At 43.5% G+C, this 21,259-nt stretch overlaps 2 protein-coding genes across 3 annotated transcripts in view; one reads left to right on the forward strand and one right to left on the reverse strand.

Moving 5' to 3' along the window:
* The window catches only part of LOC309497399 (uncharacterized protein), a 125,575-nt gene extending 119,932 nt beyond the window's left edge, over positions 1–5,643 (forward strand). For both annotated transcript variants that reach the window (XR_014205515.1, XM_082167666.1), the window contains one exon: positions 5,088–5,643. Coding sequence is in view for 1 of the 2 variants with exons in the window: in XM_082167666.1 (XP_082023792.1) it covers positions 5,088–5,389 (302 nt within the window). In the remaining variant the exon portion in view is untranslated. The remainder of the gene's footprint in view (positions 1–5,087) is intronic.
* LOC309497428 (uncharacterized protein) overlaps positions 1–21,259 on the reverse strand; it is a 292,681-nt gene that overhangs the window by 105,992 nt on the left and 165,430 nt on the right. The window lies entirely within an intron of this gene.

Raw genomic sequence — 21,259 nt, forward strand, 5'->3', positions numbered from 1 at the left:
AGCGCCCTGACGGGGCAGAGAAAATTCACATCGTCCTCACCCTCAGATCTCGGAAGAGCTGACAGTGAAATGATCTGTGATCTGAACGGAGTGGAAAGCACTTTGGGGACATAACCGTGCCTCGGTTTAAGGATGACTTTAGAGTCATTAGGCCCAAACTCCAAGCACGAAGCGCTCACAGAGAGCGCGTGAAGGTCACCCACTCGCTTAACTGAAGCGAGAGCCATGAGAAAAGCGGTCTTCAGTGAAAGATACCGCAAATCCACGGACTGAAGGGGTTCAAAGGGTTCACCCTTCATGGCTTCCAGGACCAAGGAGAGGTCCCAGGCTGGAACCAGAGGGGGCTGAAGAGGATTTAACCTCCTAGCTCCTCTTAGGAACCTAACAATGAGGTCGTCTCTACCCAGTGACCGGCCATGCAAAGGTTTTGTAAACGCCGCAATGGCCGCCACATACACTTTGAGCGTGGAGGGGGACCTGCCCTCGTCCAAAAGCTCTTGCAGAAAGGAGAGAACCTCTGCAACGCTACAGCGCTGTGGGTCTAAGTTTCGGGCCGAGCACCAGCCGGAAAACACTGACCATTTAGAGGCGTAGAGCCTTTTCGTAGAGGGTGCTCTAGCCTGGGTAATTGTGTTCAACACTGCCGCTGGGAGGTCAGCGGGTACCCGTTGATGGCCCATGCATGCAGGGCCCATAAGTCGGGGCGCGGGTGCCAGATCGCGCCCCTGGCCTGGGAGAGGAGATCTTTCCTCACCGGAATCGGCCATGGGGTCGTGCTCGTCAGTTGCATCAGCTCTCCTCCAGTTGCATGATTCCTCCAGAGCGGCGCCACGAGGAGCACAGAGCATTTGCTCTCCCTGATGCGCTTGATTACCTGTGGTAACATCGCGATCGGGGGAAACGCATAGAGCGGACGGCTGGGCCAGTCGTGGGCCAGCGCATCTCTCTGTTTCGTGAAGAATACTGGGCAGTGCGCGTTCTCCGTCGACGCAAAGAGGTCGACATCCGCTCTGCCGAAGATGTCCCATAGTAACTGGGCTATCTGAGGGTGCAGGGACCATTCCCCGGGGGGAACGTTGTCCCTGGACAGCATGTCTGGGCCCACATTTTGGGAGCCCGGGACATGTGACGCTCTCAGTGAGCGCAGGTTGTGGTGGGCCCACAAGAGGAGGCATTCCGCCAGCTTGTGAAGGCTCCGTGACCTGAGACCGCCCTGGCGGTTGATGTATGACACCACTGACATGTTGTCCGTGCGGACCAAAACGTTGTGGCCTTTGAGGAGGGGGAGAAAGTATCTCAAGGCATTTTTGACCGCTTTCATCTCCAGACAGTTTATGTGTAGGCGCCTTTCTGAGGCTGCCCACAGACCAAACACTGGTCTGCCCTCATGAAAAGCAAGCCCAGCTGAAGCACTGCCGAGGCCGAAGCCATAAGACCCAGCATCCTCTGAAAACGTTTGAGAGGAAAAATGCTGCCGGTCCTGAAAGCTGCAGCTGAGCGCTGAATCTGCAGCGCGCGCTGTGACGTCAGCCGCGCTGTCATTGACACAGAGTCTAAGTCTGTTCCCAGAAAAGAGATTCTCTGGCTGGGAGACAGTAAACTCTTGGTCCAGTTGATTTGGAGACCCAAATCCCGTAAATGGTCGAGTAATAGAGCCCTGTACGCTATTAACTCCGACTCTGACTGGGCTAGAATAAGCCAGTCGTCCAGATAGTTCAGTATTCGCATCCCCCGTTGTCTCAGGGGAGCGAGCGCTGCATCCATGCACTTCGTGAATGTACGGGGTGCTAAGGACAGACCGAACGGCAGGACGGTGTACTGATAGCTCAGCCCCTCGAAGGCGAATCGCAAGAAAGGCCTGTGATGGGGCGCTATTTGAATCTGAAAATATGCGTCTTTCAGATCCACAGAGATAAACCAGTCCCTCGGGCGAATTTGCGCGAGAATCTGACTGGTCGTGAGCATTTTGAACGATCTCTGCATAAGGGCTCTGTTCAGCCGTCTGAGATCTAGGATGGGTCTGAGACCGCCATCCTTCTTTGGAACGAGGAAATATCTGCTGTAAAAACCTGCCTCGCTCAGTATGTGAGGGACGGCTTCTACGGCTCGTTTCTCTAACAGTTTCGCAATCTCGGCGCGAAGTAGGTGTGCTACTTCGCTGTTCACCGTGGTTTCGACCCTGGCTCGAAAGCGAGGGGGTCTGCGAGCGAACTGTAGTGAATAGCCTCGTTCTACTGTGTTCAGTACCCATTCTGACACGCCCGGCAGCTCCCTCCATGCCTTTATGTGAAAAGCTAGAGGGCGAATAACGCGCGGGCTGTTGTCGCTGTGTGTGTGTGGCACATATCTCACAGCGCCTGAGAGAGAGCGCGCGCTCATGGAGGCGCGCGCGCTTCGCACACACATAACACAGCTCGTGTCTGGTAGAAGGTGATTTACACACGGGACACATTTTGTGTTTATTGACGGGGGCTCTGAATAAGTGCTTATCACAGAGCAGCCCGTGTTTGTGTGTAGGGATGAGCGCTGTACAGCGGGCACCTTTCCCACATTCAAAACACACACAGCGCGAGCCGAGTTTATGGATATGGGCCGTGAATGAGTGTGAGTCACTGAGTCGGCCGTGTTTGTATGTAGGCGCGAACACTGTGGAGTGGGCACATGACCTACATTTATAACACCATCGGCGTGAGCCGGATAAACAGACAGAATGCTCTTTCTGTGATTTATTTGGGCGGCCGTAAAAACGGCCTTTGGGTACAGGCGAGCGTGTTGTGTAACGGGCTCGTTGGCTGTGAAATACACATCTCCAGTCACCTCTGCTGAGGGATCTGTGAGAGCGAGGCGCGCTGATTTTGATGGCGGTCCGGCCGCAGCGGGACTCGACCATCTTCGTCTTCCTAACGCGGTCAGGAAGACTTTGAGGGCTCTGCCTTCAGCACAATCTTGGACCGGGGTTCCCGAGGGGGAGGCGGTCTGTGGCGGCTGGAAGAGCGTGAGCGCTGGGAATCCCTCGGCTGACGGCGCTGTGAGGCTGACGGCGGGGGAGGCTGTGGCGCTGATTTCCGGTTGGGCGGCTGTTTAGAGCGACCCGTAGCGGAACTGGAGCGCTTCGGCAAGAAATGCCGCATAGCCTGGGAGGTTTTCTGAACCTCGGAGTACCGTTCCGAAAACCCCTTGACAGCCGGGCCGAAGAGACCGGATGGCGCCACGGGCGCGTCGAGGAAAGTGGCTCTGTCGGACTCCTTCATGTCGGACAGCGTTAACCACAAGTGTCTCTCGGTGACAGTGAGAGACGCCATATTCCTCCCGATGGCCTGAGCAGCGGCTCATGGCTCGTAGCGCTACGAGCCACGAGCCGCTTAGTGGCTCGTAGCGCTAAGTCGGTCGCGCTCCTGAGGTCATTAAAATTCTCAGGGTTCGGGCCCGCCTCGTCCATTTTACGGAGAAGGTCGGCCTGATAGACCTGAAGCACGGCCATCGTGTGAAGTGCGGACGTGGCTTGACCGGCGGCGGTGTAGGCGCGACCGATCAAAGCCGAAGTAGTCCTGCAGGCTTTGGAAGGCAGTGAGGGATGAGACTGCCATCCGGCGGAAGGCGGGCAGAGGTGCGTGGCTACCGGTTCCTCGACCGGAGGAATGCAGAGGTAGCCCTCGTCTTTCGCGCCGTCTACTAGAGAGAGCGTCGAAGAGACAGTAGAACGCAGCCTGGCAGAAAATGGCGCCTTCCAGCTCTTAGTGAGCTCCTCGTGGAGCTCCGGAAGAAAGGGGGCAGGCCTCGTGTGAGGCGTCGAGCGGCGGCCTGGCAGAAAGCAACCGTCCAGCCTGCTGGGTGCAGGCTCGTCAGGAAGCGACCAATCGAGGCCGAGGTCCTCCACGGCCTTGGTAAGCAGGCGAAGAAGCTCAGCGTCGAACGTAGACCGCACACCGCTCGATTCCTGAAGAGAAGGGGCGGGGTCCGGAATGGAGCCCGACCAGCCTTCGCAGTCAGAAGCCAGGATAGAGCAGCTGTCCCCTTCTGCGTCATCTCCCCCCGACTCGATATCCACAGCGGGCGGCTGGCCGGCCGTGATAGAGGTGGGGGATGCAGAGAGCGATGCACACGGGGAGAGATCCGGCATGCAAGCGCTCGCGGCAGATGCCTCCGGTGTTCTCTGTGAACGGCGCTTTTTACGGCGCGGCCCAGAAGAGAGAAGCGGAGGGGCGGGATCCACGCTGAAAGATGCTAGGCGAGCCCGCAGGGTCGCCATAGACATCACTTCACATTCCGGGCAGCCGCCCAGGGAAAGCGCGTGGTCCGCGTGTGTCTGTCCCAGGCAGGAAACGCACAGGATGTGGCGGTCCCCGTCGCTGAGATCGGCTCGGCAGGAGCCGCATTTTTTGAAAAGAGGCATTTGCAACAATGCCTCGCTCTTTTAGTGCAAGCGTGTGTAACGTAACACGTGGTAATGAAAAGGATATTCGGCGCCGGATAGCGCAGCAGGAACGGCAGAGGAAGCGGCGAGATGGCCGGCTTGAAGCTCGTCCCGCTGAAGGCTCTTCGACGGCGCAGCTTCTCCGGAGAACAGCGAGGTGAGAGTCCACTTCGCTGAAGAGTTGAAAAATCAGAGAACAACCTCACGGGCCTGCTTTTATAGCCTGTAGCCACGCCCATTCTGGCGGGACGTGACGCGCACGGGCGCCCGCGCCCTCATTGGTGCTTCGTCACGAGCAGGTCCTGGATAGGTTGCAGCAGTTGCTGCTGAGCAACCAATAGGCGCGCGAGCCGCTCTGCCTAGGTCTGCTTATGCAGCAATGCGTTTTAAACTTATGCAAAAATTAAGGATATTTTTTGGCTTCAGTATTCTCGAGAAAAGGGTTTTTCCCGTAGCGTAAGCTAGCTTACGCAACACGAGAGTACTCTCGTAAGAGAACTCAGTTTATAGTAATGAAAACCCTTCTGCTCCATTCAGACCTCTCTGCAGTTGTGTAATGTGTATAAGAGAATTAAATGATCTGCCATCTTTCAAAACTATTACACAGTGAGTTTGGTAATTAAGTGATCATACAGGAAACATCTGATTCTGTATCTCTTGTTATTTGATTTAGGTGTTTTCACAGCCCCGCTGAAAGGAGCGTACATGTTCAGAGTGTCTGTATTTGGTCATGGAGGAACTCCAGCATCTGCAGACATTGTTAAGAATGGAGAGCGTGTGGTTGTAGCACATGCTTCTCAGCCTCAGCATGACATAAACTCCTCTAATGGAGTTGTGTTGATCCTGGAGGTTGGAGATGTTGTCTATGTGAGACTTTGGTCTGGCAGGAGGATATTTGATGACCAGTATAACCCCAACTCTTTCAGTGGTTTCCTACTGTTTCCCTTAAGAGAACAGGAGCTTTGCAGAATGTGATTCTTATAATTCTGAACCTTCAGCGTATGATTTAAGATGGAAATCATGAAGAATCATTAACATGATTAAGCAATATTAATGAGGACTAATGTGTGTTTGAAATTTGCAATATATTACTCTATAAAAGTCTGAGCTGTCTATACATGTAAGTTTGTATTAAGAGTTTCAGCACTGAGACAGACAGGACCCATGAATATCACCTGTGACTCAAAAGTGTTTTGTTAAAGCAGTAAATCTAATAATGTTAAATAATATATTTTAAGTATAGTTTGTTGCTGATCCTTGATCTGTATCTCTTCACCCTACATACATAAATAAATAAGAGAATAAAGAGACATTGTGGCATTTTCTTTTCCTCATATTTTCATGAATATTTCCCTAATCAATGCTTGCTATTATCATGATATCATGCTTATCGATCAAAATAACTGATTTTGTGGTGGCAATAATTTCCAGACATTTTTAAGAGTTTTATTTATCATTTACTGAATTATGCATTATGTTAGATGCACAATAGTCATACAGCACAATAATCGAGGACATAACTGGAAAAAGGATCAGGGAAGGCAAACGATAGGGTCACAGGCAGGGAACAAGAAACAATAGTCAGTAATACAAATAAGGTTAATACACAAGAAGACAATCACTGGAATAGAACGCTCAGAATGGCAGCCGGGTCAAACTATAGTTCACGAGGAGGTGTGTGTGTGTGCCTGGCTTAAATAGCCGGGTGATATGAGACATGTTCATGGCTAGGTATGTGGGCTCTTGGGAATTGTAGTCCACGGTTAATACTCTGGAGAGTGAGACCTCTGGTGGCCAATCGAGGGATCTTCACTGGCGTTTGTAACAAAAAATAATAAACAATTTAAGACCTTGAAGGTATTTATGACATAAAAACGTGGCATTTTGTAAAGAGATTTACAATCCAAATTTTAACTTGAATGTACAGTACGGCATGATTCAGGCTTAGACTTTCTGAAATGCTCAGAACAAAGCAAAGATAATAATTCTATTGCGTAAAAAACTTTGAATTTATTTAAGGCGAGACACGGCAGGCAAAAACATCGATTTTTCATGCATGGTCAATTTTGAGATTTTGGGCTAGTTTACTCCTTCAATATGTGTTCTTTCAAGCTGCTATAAAGAAAACGTTGAAAATACACATTAAGATGTTTATTTTATTACATTTTGTTTACTTGCGGCAGTAAGTTTCTCCCGAATTTACCAAGAAGTCAGCATTCCAACGCGACATGCCGAGTTCCGTCTGTTTACTGAAGTCTGTCATGACCGGTATCATGGTAAAGCTCTGAATCTCCTGCACAACGCTATGTAACCCAAATATGGGCATTTCCTTTCTATCAATAACCATTCGTGAATGTCCAAAGGGGGATTTAAAGCTAATGACAAAATCTCATTGGCTACTGCTGGTTTCTGCCTACGTGAGTGGCTCAGACGCATCACGTGGTGTACTCTGACGCTTCCGTGTTTACCGCGGGAACTCCGAAAATGCCGCTAACAATGCAACGTTCACGGAAACAAAAGCAACAGTTACGCTTTGCAAGATGTGGAAAAGAAAAGCAATCGGATGGATTAGCTGAAAAACCATCAGGAAGCAGCACATCTGACCGTAAGCTGTCATTGGGAAACCAGGGGGGGTTTAATGACAGTGCCACTGACTGTGCGACACAGCAGTGGCTGATTATTCATGTCGCACGTCTGAATGAATTAATAAGTGAACTCGTGTGCCCTAATTGTGCTGCATCGGACCTATTTATTAACATTGATCCAGTGAACCATGGATTTTGTAGCAGTCTGCTTCTAGAGTGCAGTACTTGCAAAGGAGAGAGTGGGTATAGACGTAGCGTCTACACATCCACACGGCTGCAAAGCGAGACGAGAGGTGATGTCGCTTTTGACGTCAATGTCCGCATGGTGCTGTTGGCCCATGAATTAGGGATGGGATATGCTGCACTGAGGAAGGTCAGCAAGGTGTTGGGGATCCCTTCCCTTCACCTGAAAACATACCAGAGGCATGACAAGAGAGTGACAGGTATAGGCTTTGGAAACAGGGATGGGGCAGGGATGTTGATTTTGGAGTTCTAATGACCTGTTACATTTATCATAGTGTTGTTGTAACAGTGAACATATTTCATTGTGTTGTATTGGTGAGTTTTACTTTTGCAGTACAACTTTTGAGTTTTTAGTTTTAGAGAGACACACACATTAACAGTAGGCTGCAACACACACACACACACACACACACACACACACACACACACACACACACACACACACAATTGGATCTGTTGTAATAGTATAACATTAGTCAAGTCAAGTCATCTTTATTTATATAGCGCTTTTAACAATGTAGATTGTTTCAAAGCAGCTTGACAGAGATAAATGGATAATTTAATGTAACAGATTATTTTAGCATTATTGTGGTTCTTGAAGAAAGTTATTTTCCAGCTAAAGTTAGTTTTGATTGATGTACTTCCATTGCAACAATCATTAGTTATTAAATTAGGGGCTGCTCAGACGACACCGTTCTCTCTACACAGACTTTAAACGCAAACCTGTGAGAAACGCTGATGGCGTTCACATGCGCATTAGGAATTGATTCTATAGTTATGTGCGTTTGAATATATGTGCACATGTTTGTAATTCCCTACAAACCAAGCATAAATAAACTACTTGTCTGGCCTATAAAATTTGATAGAGAATTTTATTTGATCACTTTGGGGTGGGTACGTGAACAGAATTTCCTGACAGCGCTTTATTATGGTAAAGGGATCATCCATAGGGAGAGGCTAGATGGCACTTTAGCGCTGCAGCCATTATAGGATGGCTTTTTTATTTATAGTCATTTAGGGTTTGCTTGTCCTATTGGCTGCTAGGACTGCATGGTCTATTCCCTGCTCCTTTCCAAAATAAATTGGGTTTTTGCCAAAAAAAAAAAAAAAAAAAAATTCTTGACACAACATGCATTTTTATTTTAGTAGCGGAAATTGAGAGAGGATTGGAGTCACTGCACAAGGCTAGGGAGCAGATCCGGCAGGCCTATTCGGATGTTGATCCAGAGTTGGCAGAGTTGCTGAGGGAGGATGCTGATGCTGTAATAAACATTGGTGTCTCTTTTGATGGGACTTGGCAAAAAAGAGGCTTCACTTCTCATTATGGCATTGGTGTTTGTATTGATATTCTTACAGGACTGGTCATTGACTTTGAGGTCTTATCCTCTTATTGTCATGCTTGTGTCCTAAAGCAAAGCGCCAAAATTGAGGGTAAGATTACTGTGGAGGAATTCAACAGCTGGAGGGAGACGCACACTGACTGTGCAAAGAATTTTACAGGGTCTAGTAAGGCAATGGAGCAACAGGCAGCAAAGAGAATATGGGCTAGATCAGTCAGTCGCCACCAGCTGCGGTACACTGAGATGCTCTCAGATGGGGATAGCTCTGCTTTTAAGGAAGTGTTGTCACTGAACCCATACCCTGAGCATGATATTGTAAAGCTGGAATGCATTAACCATGCTCACAAGCGAATGGGCACAGCGCTCAGAAAATTTAGTGCAGAGCGAAAATTGGGTGGCAAGGGTTTTGGGAAACTGACTGCAAAGAAATGCAAAACACTGCAAAATTATTACAGGGGGGCAATTTTGAACAACCAGGGGTCAGTAGATAGAATGAAAGCAGAGATCTGGGCAGGCCTTCTCCACTGCATGTCAACAGATGAAACACCATTGCATACTAGGTGCAATCCATCTTGGTGTTGGTATCGGAGGGCAGAAGACAAAGACGAGATCCCTGAAAGCCACACACGACATGCTGCAAATTTTCTATCTCACGAGGTGGGACAGAAACTTCTTCCCATCTATCATCGCATGTCAAGCGACAGTTTGCTGCAAAGAATGCAGCATGGTGGCACACAAAATGCCAATGAGTGCCTCAATTCGGTTATATGGGCCCGCTGCCCAAAAACAGTTTTTGTAGGCAAGAACAGGGTAGAGGCAGCAGCAAGCATGGCCATCTCCTCTTTTAATGAGGGTGCCTCAGCTATGCTTAATGTGATGGCAAATTTGTGGCTGGAGAGCACACTTATTACAGTGAACACCATCAAGCAGACAGACCTGCTCAGGGTGTCCAAAGCAAACGCCATTCAGTCCGCAAGTGCAAAACACAAACGAAAACTTGTGAGTACAGACAAGAAAGTGAAAAGGCACCAGCAAGAGATGTTGGAGGGACCTACATATGGTGCTGGAATTGACAATTAGTCTTTAAAAAGCTGTGACAGCTACTGTTGGTCTTGTTCTGTGTCCATACTGTCTAGCGTGGGTTTTGTCTGCAATTTTATGCATTATACGCCAATGTTAATTAATTGAGTTACTGCAGTTGTAGGCCTTATATGCCTGCCATGTTATTAAATAATCAGTTTTCATGAGCTTGAAATATTATATATTGTTATTACTAAGTGCCTGGGCATTTATTCTTTTTTTGAGCAATGTTTTTCAATAAAAATGTATTAAATTCCCCAATTTAAATCTTTAAATGCCGTTTTCTCAAAATGAGTTTTTTGTCATTCTCCAGTACAAACATCTCAGCCTATGTAGCACCTATGTACACCAAACTTTCCAGTTATACACTTAGCAGTATTTTGAAGATCTGTTCAGAGGGATTTGTTAATAAATCATTCCTGGCCTGATTTATGTGACATTTTAATTAAAAAAAAATGCCGAAAATCGATATTTTAAGGCTATGGACAGTATATTTTGATTTCCTAGGTAATGAAAGCATATATCCTGAAATCCCTCTGAACATCTTTTTTCATCTTGTGTGTAATCAAAATGAAAAAAAAAATTTTCTTCTGGCTTTATCATATTTTCAGATATATCTACTGAAAAAATATGCAAAATTGCACATATTTAATGAGATAATACCTAATTTGCATAATTAAACATAATAATTTCAAAAACTTGTAAAACATTTTTTTTATGAACTTGTGTAAGTAATGAACTGAGGAAGTTTCATGGTGATATCTATTATTTAAAAATTTGACCCTATTCACCTGTAGTGTCTCGCCTTAAAAGAAAATATTGCAGAAACATTTAGGATTTTATAACATAAAACATGGCATTTTTTAAGAGATGTACAAGCCAAATTTTAAATTGAATGTACATTATGACACGATTCAGACTTTAAAGAGAATGTATAATAATGAATCATGTATGACCATTTCATTCTTAGAAATTTATGACATGAAATTATTTTTATTTTTTTTACAATTAAAACAATTAACTTCATTGTAAACATGATTCATGCTGAATTGAAACATTTCGATTTTCTGTAATGTTAAAAATGTAAGAAAATATATATATAAATAATTAATTAATTTAATTCTTAAGATTTTATAGTACAAAACACAGACAAAGACATAAGATAAAAACATTTTAATATAATTTTCTCCAGTAAACATATCTTGACTTAAAGGTCCCCTATTATGCAAAATTCACTTTTGCATGATGTTTGGACATAAATGTGTGTTGGCAGTGTGTGTACACAACCACCCAATAGTGATAAAAATCCACTCACTCCTTTTTTATTAATCCCCATAAATCATCAGCAGTGTCTCCCAACGACATGTTTCAGCCATTGGGCTGGTGTGACATCACTAAAGCCACAGGCCCCACCCACGAATGTTGACAGACACTGCTGGTTTAACATAGTCCCGCCCTGATCGAGTTCACAGCACTGACGTGAATGTCTGCCAAGCGTTGTAGGTGTTGTGTGGCTGGATGTATTAATCCACATAGCTCTCTCTATTTACTCCCGAAATCTGAGGCAGCCACTGAAGACGAAGTGGATTAATTTTGTTTTCGAAGAAATCCCTCAATTCTACCGAAATTCGTTTATGTACTTACACACTTCTTATACTGTGTTTACTCAGCTCTTACAGTGATTTTCTGGAGTAAAACTGACACTTCATCTTTTGTGTGATGTACAATAAACTTTATTAATGGACAAACCTTTTCATGCAACAGGCTCAGAGGTGCTATCCAGAAGCAAATCCAACATGATTTTCAAAGCCCTGTTGCAATGGTGGAAATTCAGGTGCTTGGTCTTTTGGGGAAAGTGCTGACTGGGCCTTGGATGTCGAGATTTTACAAGGGTGTAGCCTCTGAAATCAGTCACATTGAAGGTTTAGTCATGGTAAAGGAGGTTCTAGACAAGTTAGAAGTATTTTCACAAGATCCTCAACAAATTCTCTCTGACACATGATATGTTTGGTGCTGAGCTGTCCAGAAGTCCAGATCTTGAGGCTTTTCTGGTGGAACCTGTGGACAGAGATCTCTTTCTGTCAATTATGGAAGGATGTATACATGCAGTCCACAATGTCCTCACAAGGCAGTACCAGAGGTACTTTAACATGGATGTAAATGATCAGCTGAAAAAGGAGACAGAAAGTGCTCGTTTACATAACATTGATGCAGAGCAAGTGATGGGCATGTTTTCTGCTCTGAAGGACAAGGCCCCAAATGCCACCTTGTATTTCATCTCCTGTAAGATTCGTGCTCATAAAAATAAAGTGCTGGATTACCTGGATGGATTGACATCTGAAAAAAGAGAAAAACTGATTAAAGTTGCCATAACAAATGCAGAGAAAGAAACAGAGGCAACGGAGAAGAAATAACTGTGCTGAAATTCAAGAGGAAGTAATGAAGAGACTTGCAGCTAAACAGCAGCAAAGACTGGAAAGTAACAGGAAGAAGCTGGAGGCAAAACTGAAGAAGCCAAACTTTGATTTGAGCATTGAGTTCCCTGAGATGGATGAAGACTGCAGGTTCAGTGTTGATGAAATTGTAGGGGGCAAGGATGTGGGCAGAAGGATATGCCGCATCTGGTTTGACAAGGACACAAAAAGTGAAGCCATGTATTATGGACAAATTGATAAATATCTGAAGAAACAAGGAGGCACATATGTTATTGGCTATTGGCTTGAAGGACAAAATTATGAGGATGATGCCACTGATTATGAAATTTTAAAATACCAACTTGCATCTGATTTGATTCTGAAAGATTTGACCCTATCTTAATGTGGGTGAAATGTAATGTAAATGTAATACATAAAATAGTTATGTATTGAATGTTTTTGTTTTTAATCTAAAACTTGTAAAGGAGTTTAGATACGAAACCCTTTGGTAAAAACATATGAGAATAATAATTTGTGCGATAATCTATGGCCAATCTTGGGGTTATTAGCGATAGTTTATCAGAATTGCAGCAATTAGTCTGTTTTGTTTCACACCAAAACCTCTAAAACAGTCATTACACAAGGTGGTACAAGTACACTGCCCTACAAAGCAAAAAGGCAGTAACTACGCAGAGTGCAGAACTGAGAAAAATGACTTTAAAGTTATCCTGTCATCCAGCCTAACTAGTTGTAGGTAGATTATTGGACATGTGCCTGTTTTGTTACTTTATATTAGCTTATTCTTTGTACATATCAATCCTCATATTTAATTTGATATTTTACCCATATTTTGCAGTTACTGTATTCTTGCTTTGTATAACTTACCAAAAACGCGGCACCATACCAAGGAAAAAGGCAGTAACTACAGATTTTCCAAAAACTATTTTGCCACAACTTGGGCTCTGGGTGTGTTAGATACACTGTATTTGAAATAATTGGAACCATTTGTTTTCCTGAACATGGATATACCAAACCCAAACTAGTTTGACCATTTTAGGTCAATATTTTCCACCCGGAAGCTGTTCTGGTGCTGAAACGGCTGCTTAAAGTCTCACATTGCTAAGCTGTATCAAGGCCCAAACGGGGACAATTTATTTTGAATAGGACCACATTATTATGTGTGAGTATTAGATTAATGTGTGTCTGGGGGTGTTTCTGTATCTGTAATGTAGTATCTGCTATACCTACAAATCACATTAATGTTAAAGCACTGCAAAACAACTTTTCTTTGGAGCAATATAGGCAAGTTAAACTCCAATTCAACAGAGCAAGTGTTGAAGTGTTTCTAAGGCTTTTCAAACTCTTATGATGATAACTAAGATAAACAAGTTGATGATTTTATATGGTGCAGTATCTGTTTCAGTAGGTTTATAAACACAAAGTACTGAATGAAATGAATACATGGGACAGATATTTCAAATTAGTAAACATACATTTAATAATAGATTGTATATAGATTATAGATTATAACAATAATAATGACAATAATAATAATAACAATAAATAATGACAATAATAATAATAATAATAATAATAAAAATAATTGATGAACACCACATTACATATGGTTATTACTCCTCATCCTCCACAACATTGCTCACAGGCAGGGAATACCAGAACACCCTCCTGTTTGGTGGCATGAGAGGACAAAGATTAGAGATGATGTCTCTCTTCTTGACCTCCTCAACCCCTCTATTCTGTGGTAGCAAAAGAGTGGGCACCTTCAGCGAGAATTTCTTCATGAGGAAGTCTAATTCCATAAATTCATTCTCCGTATGGGATAGTTTGTAAAAGAGGCTCTTGGAGCCACGCCGCACCTGTATCTCCACCATCTCCCTAAGCTTTGGTGCTTGCGCTTTCTTGACCTTGACGGTGGAGTGGCCATCCCTCCAATCTAGCACATTGGCATTCTCCAATTTGACAACATCCACCTTCCTGGAGTTGGAGCTTGCCACAACACTCACAAAGTCCTCGAAGTCGTAGACCTTACCACCTGGACGGCTCCTCATTTGCTGCTCGACACCATGGTGGAAACTGTCTGCGCTCATGAACGTGTGTCCCCTCTCAAAAAACTTTAGTGTGATGTCCTCCTGTGAAAAGGTGTCACTGTTCACAAGAGTGACGAGTGAGGATAGAAGGCACCAGTTCTTATTCTGTGCACTGCAGTTGTCCACCCAGAATATGGTGTGGCGTACATCCCGCTCCTTCTCCAATGCAGTTGTGTATGCTGATGTAATTTCCGCTGCACTTCGCCCAGCCATTCCCTCGTGCCACAATACAGAGATGGTGTTTTTTTCCCCACTGAGGCAAATGTTTCGTGGTATGCCACGATGCGACGAGTAAATACTGCTGACTTGACTCCTGGCATGCGTGGCAGCATTATCACCTTCTGGAGGTCCACGCTCCGAACGGATGTCATGTCCGGCCAGTCCCTCTCTGCATCTGCCTGGTAGCTTTGGCGGCTCTCTAGGGCAGACTGCTTATGTTTGTTCCACCTTAGGCACTCTGGGCAATCTGAGCTTTCAGTCTCCCCTGTGTGGCAGTTAGCATGTTCAGCATGTTCCAAACAGTCCTCACATTGCTCCTCCCCAAGTTAAGCAAAGCTGATTTTTTTTTTCTTTTACAATCTTCCTGTATGCTTCATAGGAGCAGGCGTTTCCTTTATCCAGGTAGTCTGAATGCATCATCTTTATTGTGATGTCACTTGGCAGGTACCGTCGATTTGGGGCATGCTCCCGTCTGTAATGGCTCACACAAGGATGGAAGGACTCAATGTGGTCATCAAGGGTCTTCACGTCCATCTTGTTGACTGCAGCCTGCCTTCCTCTCTGGTCCTTGGATGGAACCAGTGGCCTGGTGTTCGACTTCCCCATCATGGAAATGACTAGACTGTCATTTTTAGGGTGATAGCCCAATGATGACAGGAAAAGCATTTTGCAGACCTGTCTTGGCTCTCCTTTCTGGTTTTGCAGCCGGTAGATGAATGAGCAGCCACGGCGACTTTCTGGGCCGGTTGTTGTTCTTTTGGTTGGCATTGGGGTAACTGAGTAAAACATCCATGATCGTCTTTCTGTGTAGGTCATCTCCCAGTATTGACTCCATATCTCCCTCCGTCTTTCCTCTGAAATATGGTCTGTACACCTTCTTCGACATTTGGCACCACATGGCTCTCTCATTGGTGGTCGACGTGATTCCACATCAGGCTGTGGCTCTGGCTGTGGCTCTGGCTCTGGCTGGGGCTCTGGTTCTTGAACTTGTTCCCCTGGGTCTCCAAGTTCCACTTCAGTCTGTGTCATCGTAGGGGTTGGGACATAATCTAGGTCTGTAATGTCACCGTATAAGCTGTCCACGCTGGTGGTATCCAGTAAAGTGTCCAGGATGGTCCACTCCATTTCTTCAGCGGGGGGCAGGACTTGCTGCCTCTTTGATGGAATACCTACATGTGTATCTTAAATGAAAAAGAGAGAAAATTAGTGGCATGAATGTAAATCCACATCTGTCTGTGTCTGTCTCTGTCTGTGTACTGCAACAAATTATTATTATTATTATTATTACTATTATTATATGGACCTACAGGACAACATCTTCACTCTGATCATTATGTATATTGATGTCTGTATATCATAATATTTCATTGTACAGGGAATAACTTCAATTTCGGTCCATGACAAAATAATGCATGAATTAGGCTAACACAATAATAAATTAATAATTTTGCACCCTTAATGAAAATGAAGAAAGAAAAGCCAACACACAAAAACGCAGCCTGGCTTCATAAGTTACATTAGGCCTACAATAATAGGATAAAACATAGAAGCGTGCAGTCATGCAGAGGGACAACATTTTCATAGGTTAATATAATAAAGGGGAATCCAAATTAAATATATAATTTTATATTCAGAAGAAGAAACCGTGCAATAAATAAATGCTTAGGAACAGGAACCAATGTGTTTGAGCCTGAGCGCTAAGGGGGGGCGTAAATACCTGCCGGCTCGCTCTGCAGAAGTTTGTTTTTGTTGAAAACATGGAAAGAGAAAGATGTCAGTTTTGCTCACAACTCGCTAACTTCTCTAAACAGCGGACATAGTCTTCAAACAGCGGCCGCGAAGAGAGTGTGTTTTAAGTTGAACAGACACCTGTTACGTTAAAGAATAACTGTTACACCGATAGCTGTGTTTATGGACAGTTATATTCTCCTGCTGGACAACAACGCCGTGAATGATTAGCCTATGAAAAAAGAAGACGCCGTTCATGTAGGCTAATAAGAGCGAAGAAGATCACGCTGGGTGCTTGGATGTTATGGGATAGCTTGATGCCTTTAGAAGTTTTACCTCCGCCCAAAGCTTATCTTTTGGTGCTGTTTCTGTCTGTCTGTTCGTTAGTAAGATAACTCGAAAAGTACTGTACGGATTTGGATGACATTTTCGGACAACATGGGTAGGCTATTAGGACAAGGAACAGATGACTACATTTTGGTGGTGATCCGGAACACGGGACATTTGGAATTTGTATTGCCTCAGTGAATTAGGCTACCTTGACAGAGGTTAGTGCTCTCCGAGTGCTTTTCTAGTTATTGAATATTTTTCCACCGCTGGTTGGATTATAACTTTGTGACATGAACAACAAAATGATGACATGGCATCGGCGATGATGTGAAGTTACAGAGGATAAAGTTACAGCTAGGAGCAGGGAGGATCAGGGGCAGGTAAGCAAAGCTATTTAAAACATCGCCTGTCAATTAGCATAATGCTATCTGAATGGACATCTGAGAGGAAGTCCCGCCCTGGCGGCTGACAGGCGTTTTATATTGTGATAGCCTATCCTCTAAATGTTTAATCTGTCACTGTTACTTACCATTCTCCGGGTATTTTCTTTTCAACGCCAGTTCGACCATCTTCTTTCCCTGGCTTTGTGCCATCTCAAACAAAATTTGTGTTAAGTTAGAAGGGTGAAATCGCAAATGTTAAAACCGTCTCGTGAGGATGCCGCGAAATCAGCTGTGTATGTTCACCATGGAAACAGTAACTTCACTACGCAGCAACACGGTTATTTTTTGTTAGGTAAAACATAACAAGAATACAGTAATGGATGTTACTGTATTCATGCTTTGTTTCACTAGGGCTTTTTGCAGTTACTGTACAAACGACTACCATTTTTCTCCAAAACGACACACATTTGAGATAAGATGTTTTGTCACATAACAAAGGATGCATTGAATGTTATAAAAAATTATAATAACTCATTTTTGACCAAAAATGCAGTTACTGCCTTTTTGCTTTGTAGGGCAGTACACTGTTGTATTTCCAAATAGTTTTGAAATCTTTGTAACTTTGTTTTTATAAGTGCTGTCTGAATAAAGAGTGTTATTTGGTGTAATTAGTGTTTATTAAACAGCTTATCCTAAAAGATTCAGGTCAATATCTCAAAAATTAAAAAAGTTATAGCAAAAAAAAAAACATTATAATTTGTATGATTCGTCACACCTTTTGTTTAATTTTAATGGAAAACAAGGGACAAAATAAAGTGACGACTTTCGAGTTTCAAATGGCCAGTATTTTGTTATTCTTGAACCCATAAACATGGTATTGGTGTCATTTTAAAGGATTTTTCAAGCTCTTTCTATCTGAACAACTAGTTTTAGCATTTAACCATGTTGAACATTTTACTCACATACCTAGTAACATGCACACATTATACGTGTGTGTGTGTGTGTGTGTGTGTGTGTGTGTGTGTGTGTGTGTGTGTGTGTGTGTGTGTGTGAGAGAGAGAGAGAGAGAGAGAGAGAGAGAGAGAGTGAGTGTGTGTTTGTTTTCCCATTTGATTTATAAGGTAAATGCATTGTGGTCTGAAAAGATGATGCTACTTTATATGTATTTATTTATTTATCTATTTATATTTGTATATATTGGATAATTGTACAGTTGTTTAGTTGTTTGTCATTTTTTCCTAGCACACACACTATATATCTATATAGTGTATGTGTGCTAGGAAAAAAATAACAGAAACAACTAAACAACTGTACAATTGTCCTATACAGTATAAATATAAATAGAATTGACATTTTTTCTGTAATTTTTCCTAGCACACACACACTATATATATATAGTGTGTGTGTATACAAATAGAAATAAATAGAAATAAAGTAGCATCATCTTTTCAGACCACAATGCATTTACATTAGAAAACAAATGGCCTGTCTGATGGCCGGCCATCGGTGTGATTGTTGGTTCTATGTCTGACCATCCATATGAATGCTGTCTGTATCACTGGCCATCACCAGCCATTGATTGTTGAATGGGCGACTATCAGTATGAATGCTGTCTGTAAGAACTGATTTTCCTGCTAAGACAAAAACTCGTTGAAATGAGAAAGATTGAGAAATTAGGAGAATCCTGTTTCTCCTCTCTGGGTGATATCTCTTTAAGATATCTCAAGAAACCAGGTGCTACCCCCCTGGGGTACATAGATTGGCCCAAACAACTCTAAACGACATTGGTATAACCCTTTTTGTTCTCATCTGGGTATTTAAGGATTCAGTCTTTGGGACTCTTTACCAGGAACCCCCATACAGTGATGTTTCAGTGTTTTCCTGTTGGAAAGCCCTGACACATCACTGTGTGTCTTTGTCAGGAAAACATTACTAACTTTTAGAGTCATCTTTGAGTAAATTATGTCATGTATTTATTATTTCTGAATTGGCTTTTAATCATTTACTTCTGTAATTGGCATGATACATTTTTACCTGACAAATAAATGTTACATCTTGATTTATTCTGAAGTTTTCTGAAATCATTATTTTAGTAGACTATGAGGAGGCTGGTGTTACCACAGCTCTGTGTCCAGGATAGGTCAAACTAAAGGCGCATATGAACGGAACAGTAGGCACGTCATCTGAAGACCTTTTGATTTCTGTCTATCACTGACTTGGCAAGTTGTATGGAAGTGTCTAAATAAACTACACTTTTTGTATGAGTGAGCAGTAGGCAACCGACTTAAGAGGTATTAGCAAACCCTGCACCCTCGGACCAAGATCAGACTGGCGAGGCTGTGTCCGTGAGATCCACGTAAACCCGGGGCGTGTGACTCTGAGTGGCATCGGGTCCCTTAGTGAATTAATAATTGAAAGTATGGGATACTCCGAATAATCAAAGATCTAAATTAATTAATAATCAATATTTATGATTATTTTCTAATCAGAAACACAATCTAAATTTTATTATCATTTGAAATTGGAGTCAGATTACATATAGAGCTAAAGTAATACTAAAACTAAATTCCAATAAATTAAGTGAACTTCACTGGAGCGCTAAAAAGACATACACGTATTATACCTTCGCCAGGCCTTTGGATTCCGTCGATGGGCCAATGGATGGTCCTTACATGTCTAAACGACTGCCCATCAGTTTGATTGTTGATTGAATGGATGAGTTTTAGTATGAATGCTGTCTAAGCGACTGCCCATCAATTTGATTGTATGGACGACCTTTAGTATGAATGCGGTCTAAACGACTGCCCATCAGTTTGATTGTTGATTGAATGGCCAGCCACATAAAAACTATACAGAATTATTTACTTAACATGCGGTGCTAATTATCTTTCCATTCTTTCCCATGCAACATCAACATCAACAATCAAGTTGAATCTTCAGATGAAGAGTGGCATCCAAGCACCAGCCAACCAGCAGAAAAGAGATGCAAGCTCTCAGATTCTTCAAGATCTGCACTTGCTGTTTTAGACCTGAATCGACCAGTAAAAGGGAGAGGCAAAAATAGCAGCAAAAAAAACAAGTCCTTACCCGCTGTGTCCCCAAGCACCCCTAAAGAAAAGTGGAACTGTTCAACTGACGAGGACATTACACCACCGCCTGCAGTCTTCAGACCATTTAGAACACCAGGCCCACAGCTGATCCTCACAGCATCATACACTGTGTTGCAGTTGTTCCAGCTCTTCATATCCACTTCAATGCTGCAGACAATTGTGCAAAACACAAATGCCTGTGGAACACTACCGAAAAAAGAACAAAAACAGTGGCAAGATACTTCTTTGAATAACTTATATGCTTATCTGTCACTTGTTATATTCATGGGTCTGGTAAAAGTGCCTTCGCTGACGGATTACTGGAGGAAATCCAACATTTTCCACATACCCTTTCCTTCCCAAGTCATGTCTTCAAGGACATTTTTTACCATCTCCTCTGCACTGCATCTCAGTGATCCCAAGGTGGATGCCGAAAACAACAACAAAAAAGGAACAGCTGCCTATGACCGTCTCTGCGAGATAAAGCCGATGTATCAGGAGCTGAGAGATGCATGTAAGAACTTTTTCCATCCTTTCCAGAACATTGCCATTGACGAGAGGATAGTGGCATCAAAACCTAGGAATGGACTAAAGCAGTATATGAAGGCCAAGCCAACAAAGTGGGGATATAAACTGTTTGTGCTTGCAGACTCGCTGTGTGCGTACACGTGGGACTTTTTTGTTTATGAGGGTAAATCACCTGCAGCACCCATTCCACAGAACAAAGGACTGAGTTATGAGTCATGGCACTGGTTGATGAGAAGATGTTGGGAACAGGCTACAGACTGTTTGTTGACAACTTCTACACTAGTCCAGCTCTGTTTAGAGATCTCCTGAAAAAAAAAACATCTGGGCTTGTGGAACTATTTGGTCCAACAGGATAGGCTACCCTAAAACCGGCATAAACAAGCTTCCCAAAAAAGCTCCTCGTGGCACACATTGTTGGCTGAGAGAAGGGAACTTGCTGTTTGTGGAATGGAAGGACACAAGAGAGGTACAGATGTGCTCCACCATTCACAGAGGCACCGGAGGGAGTGTTGTGAAGAGGAAAGTGAAAGGTGGAAATGGACAGTGGGAAACCTTGGATGTACCTGTTCCAGACTGTGTTGCAGAATATAACAGGTTTGTAAAATATATTCAGTAGTGTCAATTTTACTTGTTTATATTTCATCTATATTGAATATCAAGTACATTTCTGAAAATGTATTCTAAAATATGACCGATTATATTTCTATTCAGGTCTCAGATGCACTCATTGGCTACTCAGTCTCACACAAAACAAGAAAGTGGTATCGTACCGTCTTCTACCACTTCGTGGACATAGCC

Source organism: Leuciscus leuciscus (genome assembly GCF_965113295.1).
Source record: "Leuciscus leuciscus genome assembly, chromosome: 4".
NCBI classification, from domain to species: domain Eukaryota; kingdom Metazoa; phylum Chordata; class Actinopteri; order Cypriniformes; family Leuciscidae; genus Leuciscus; species Leuciscus leuciscus.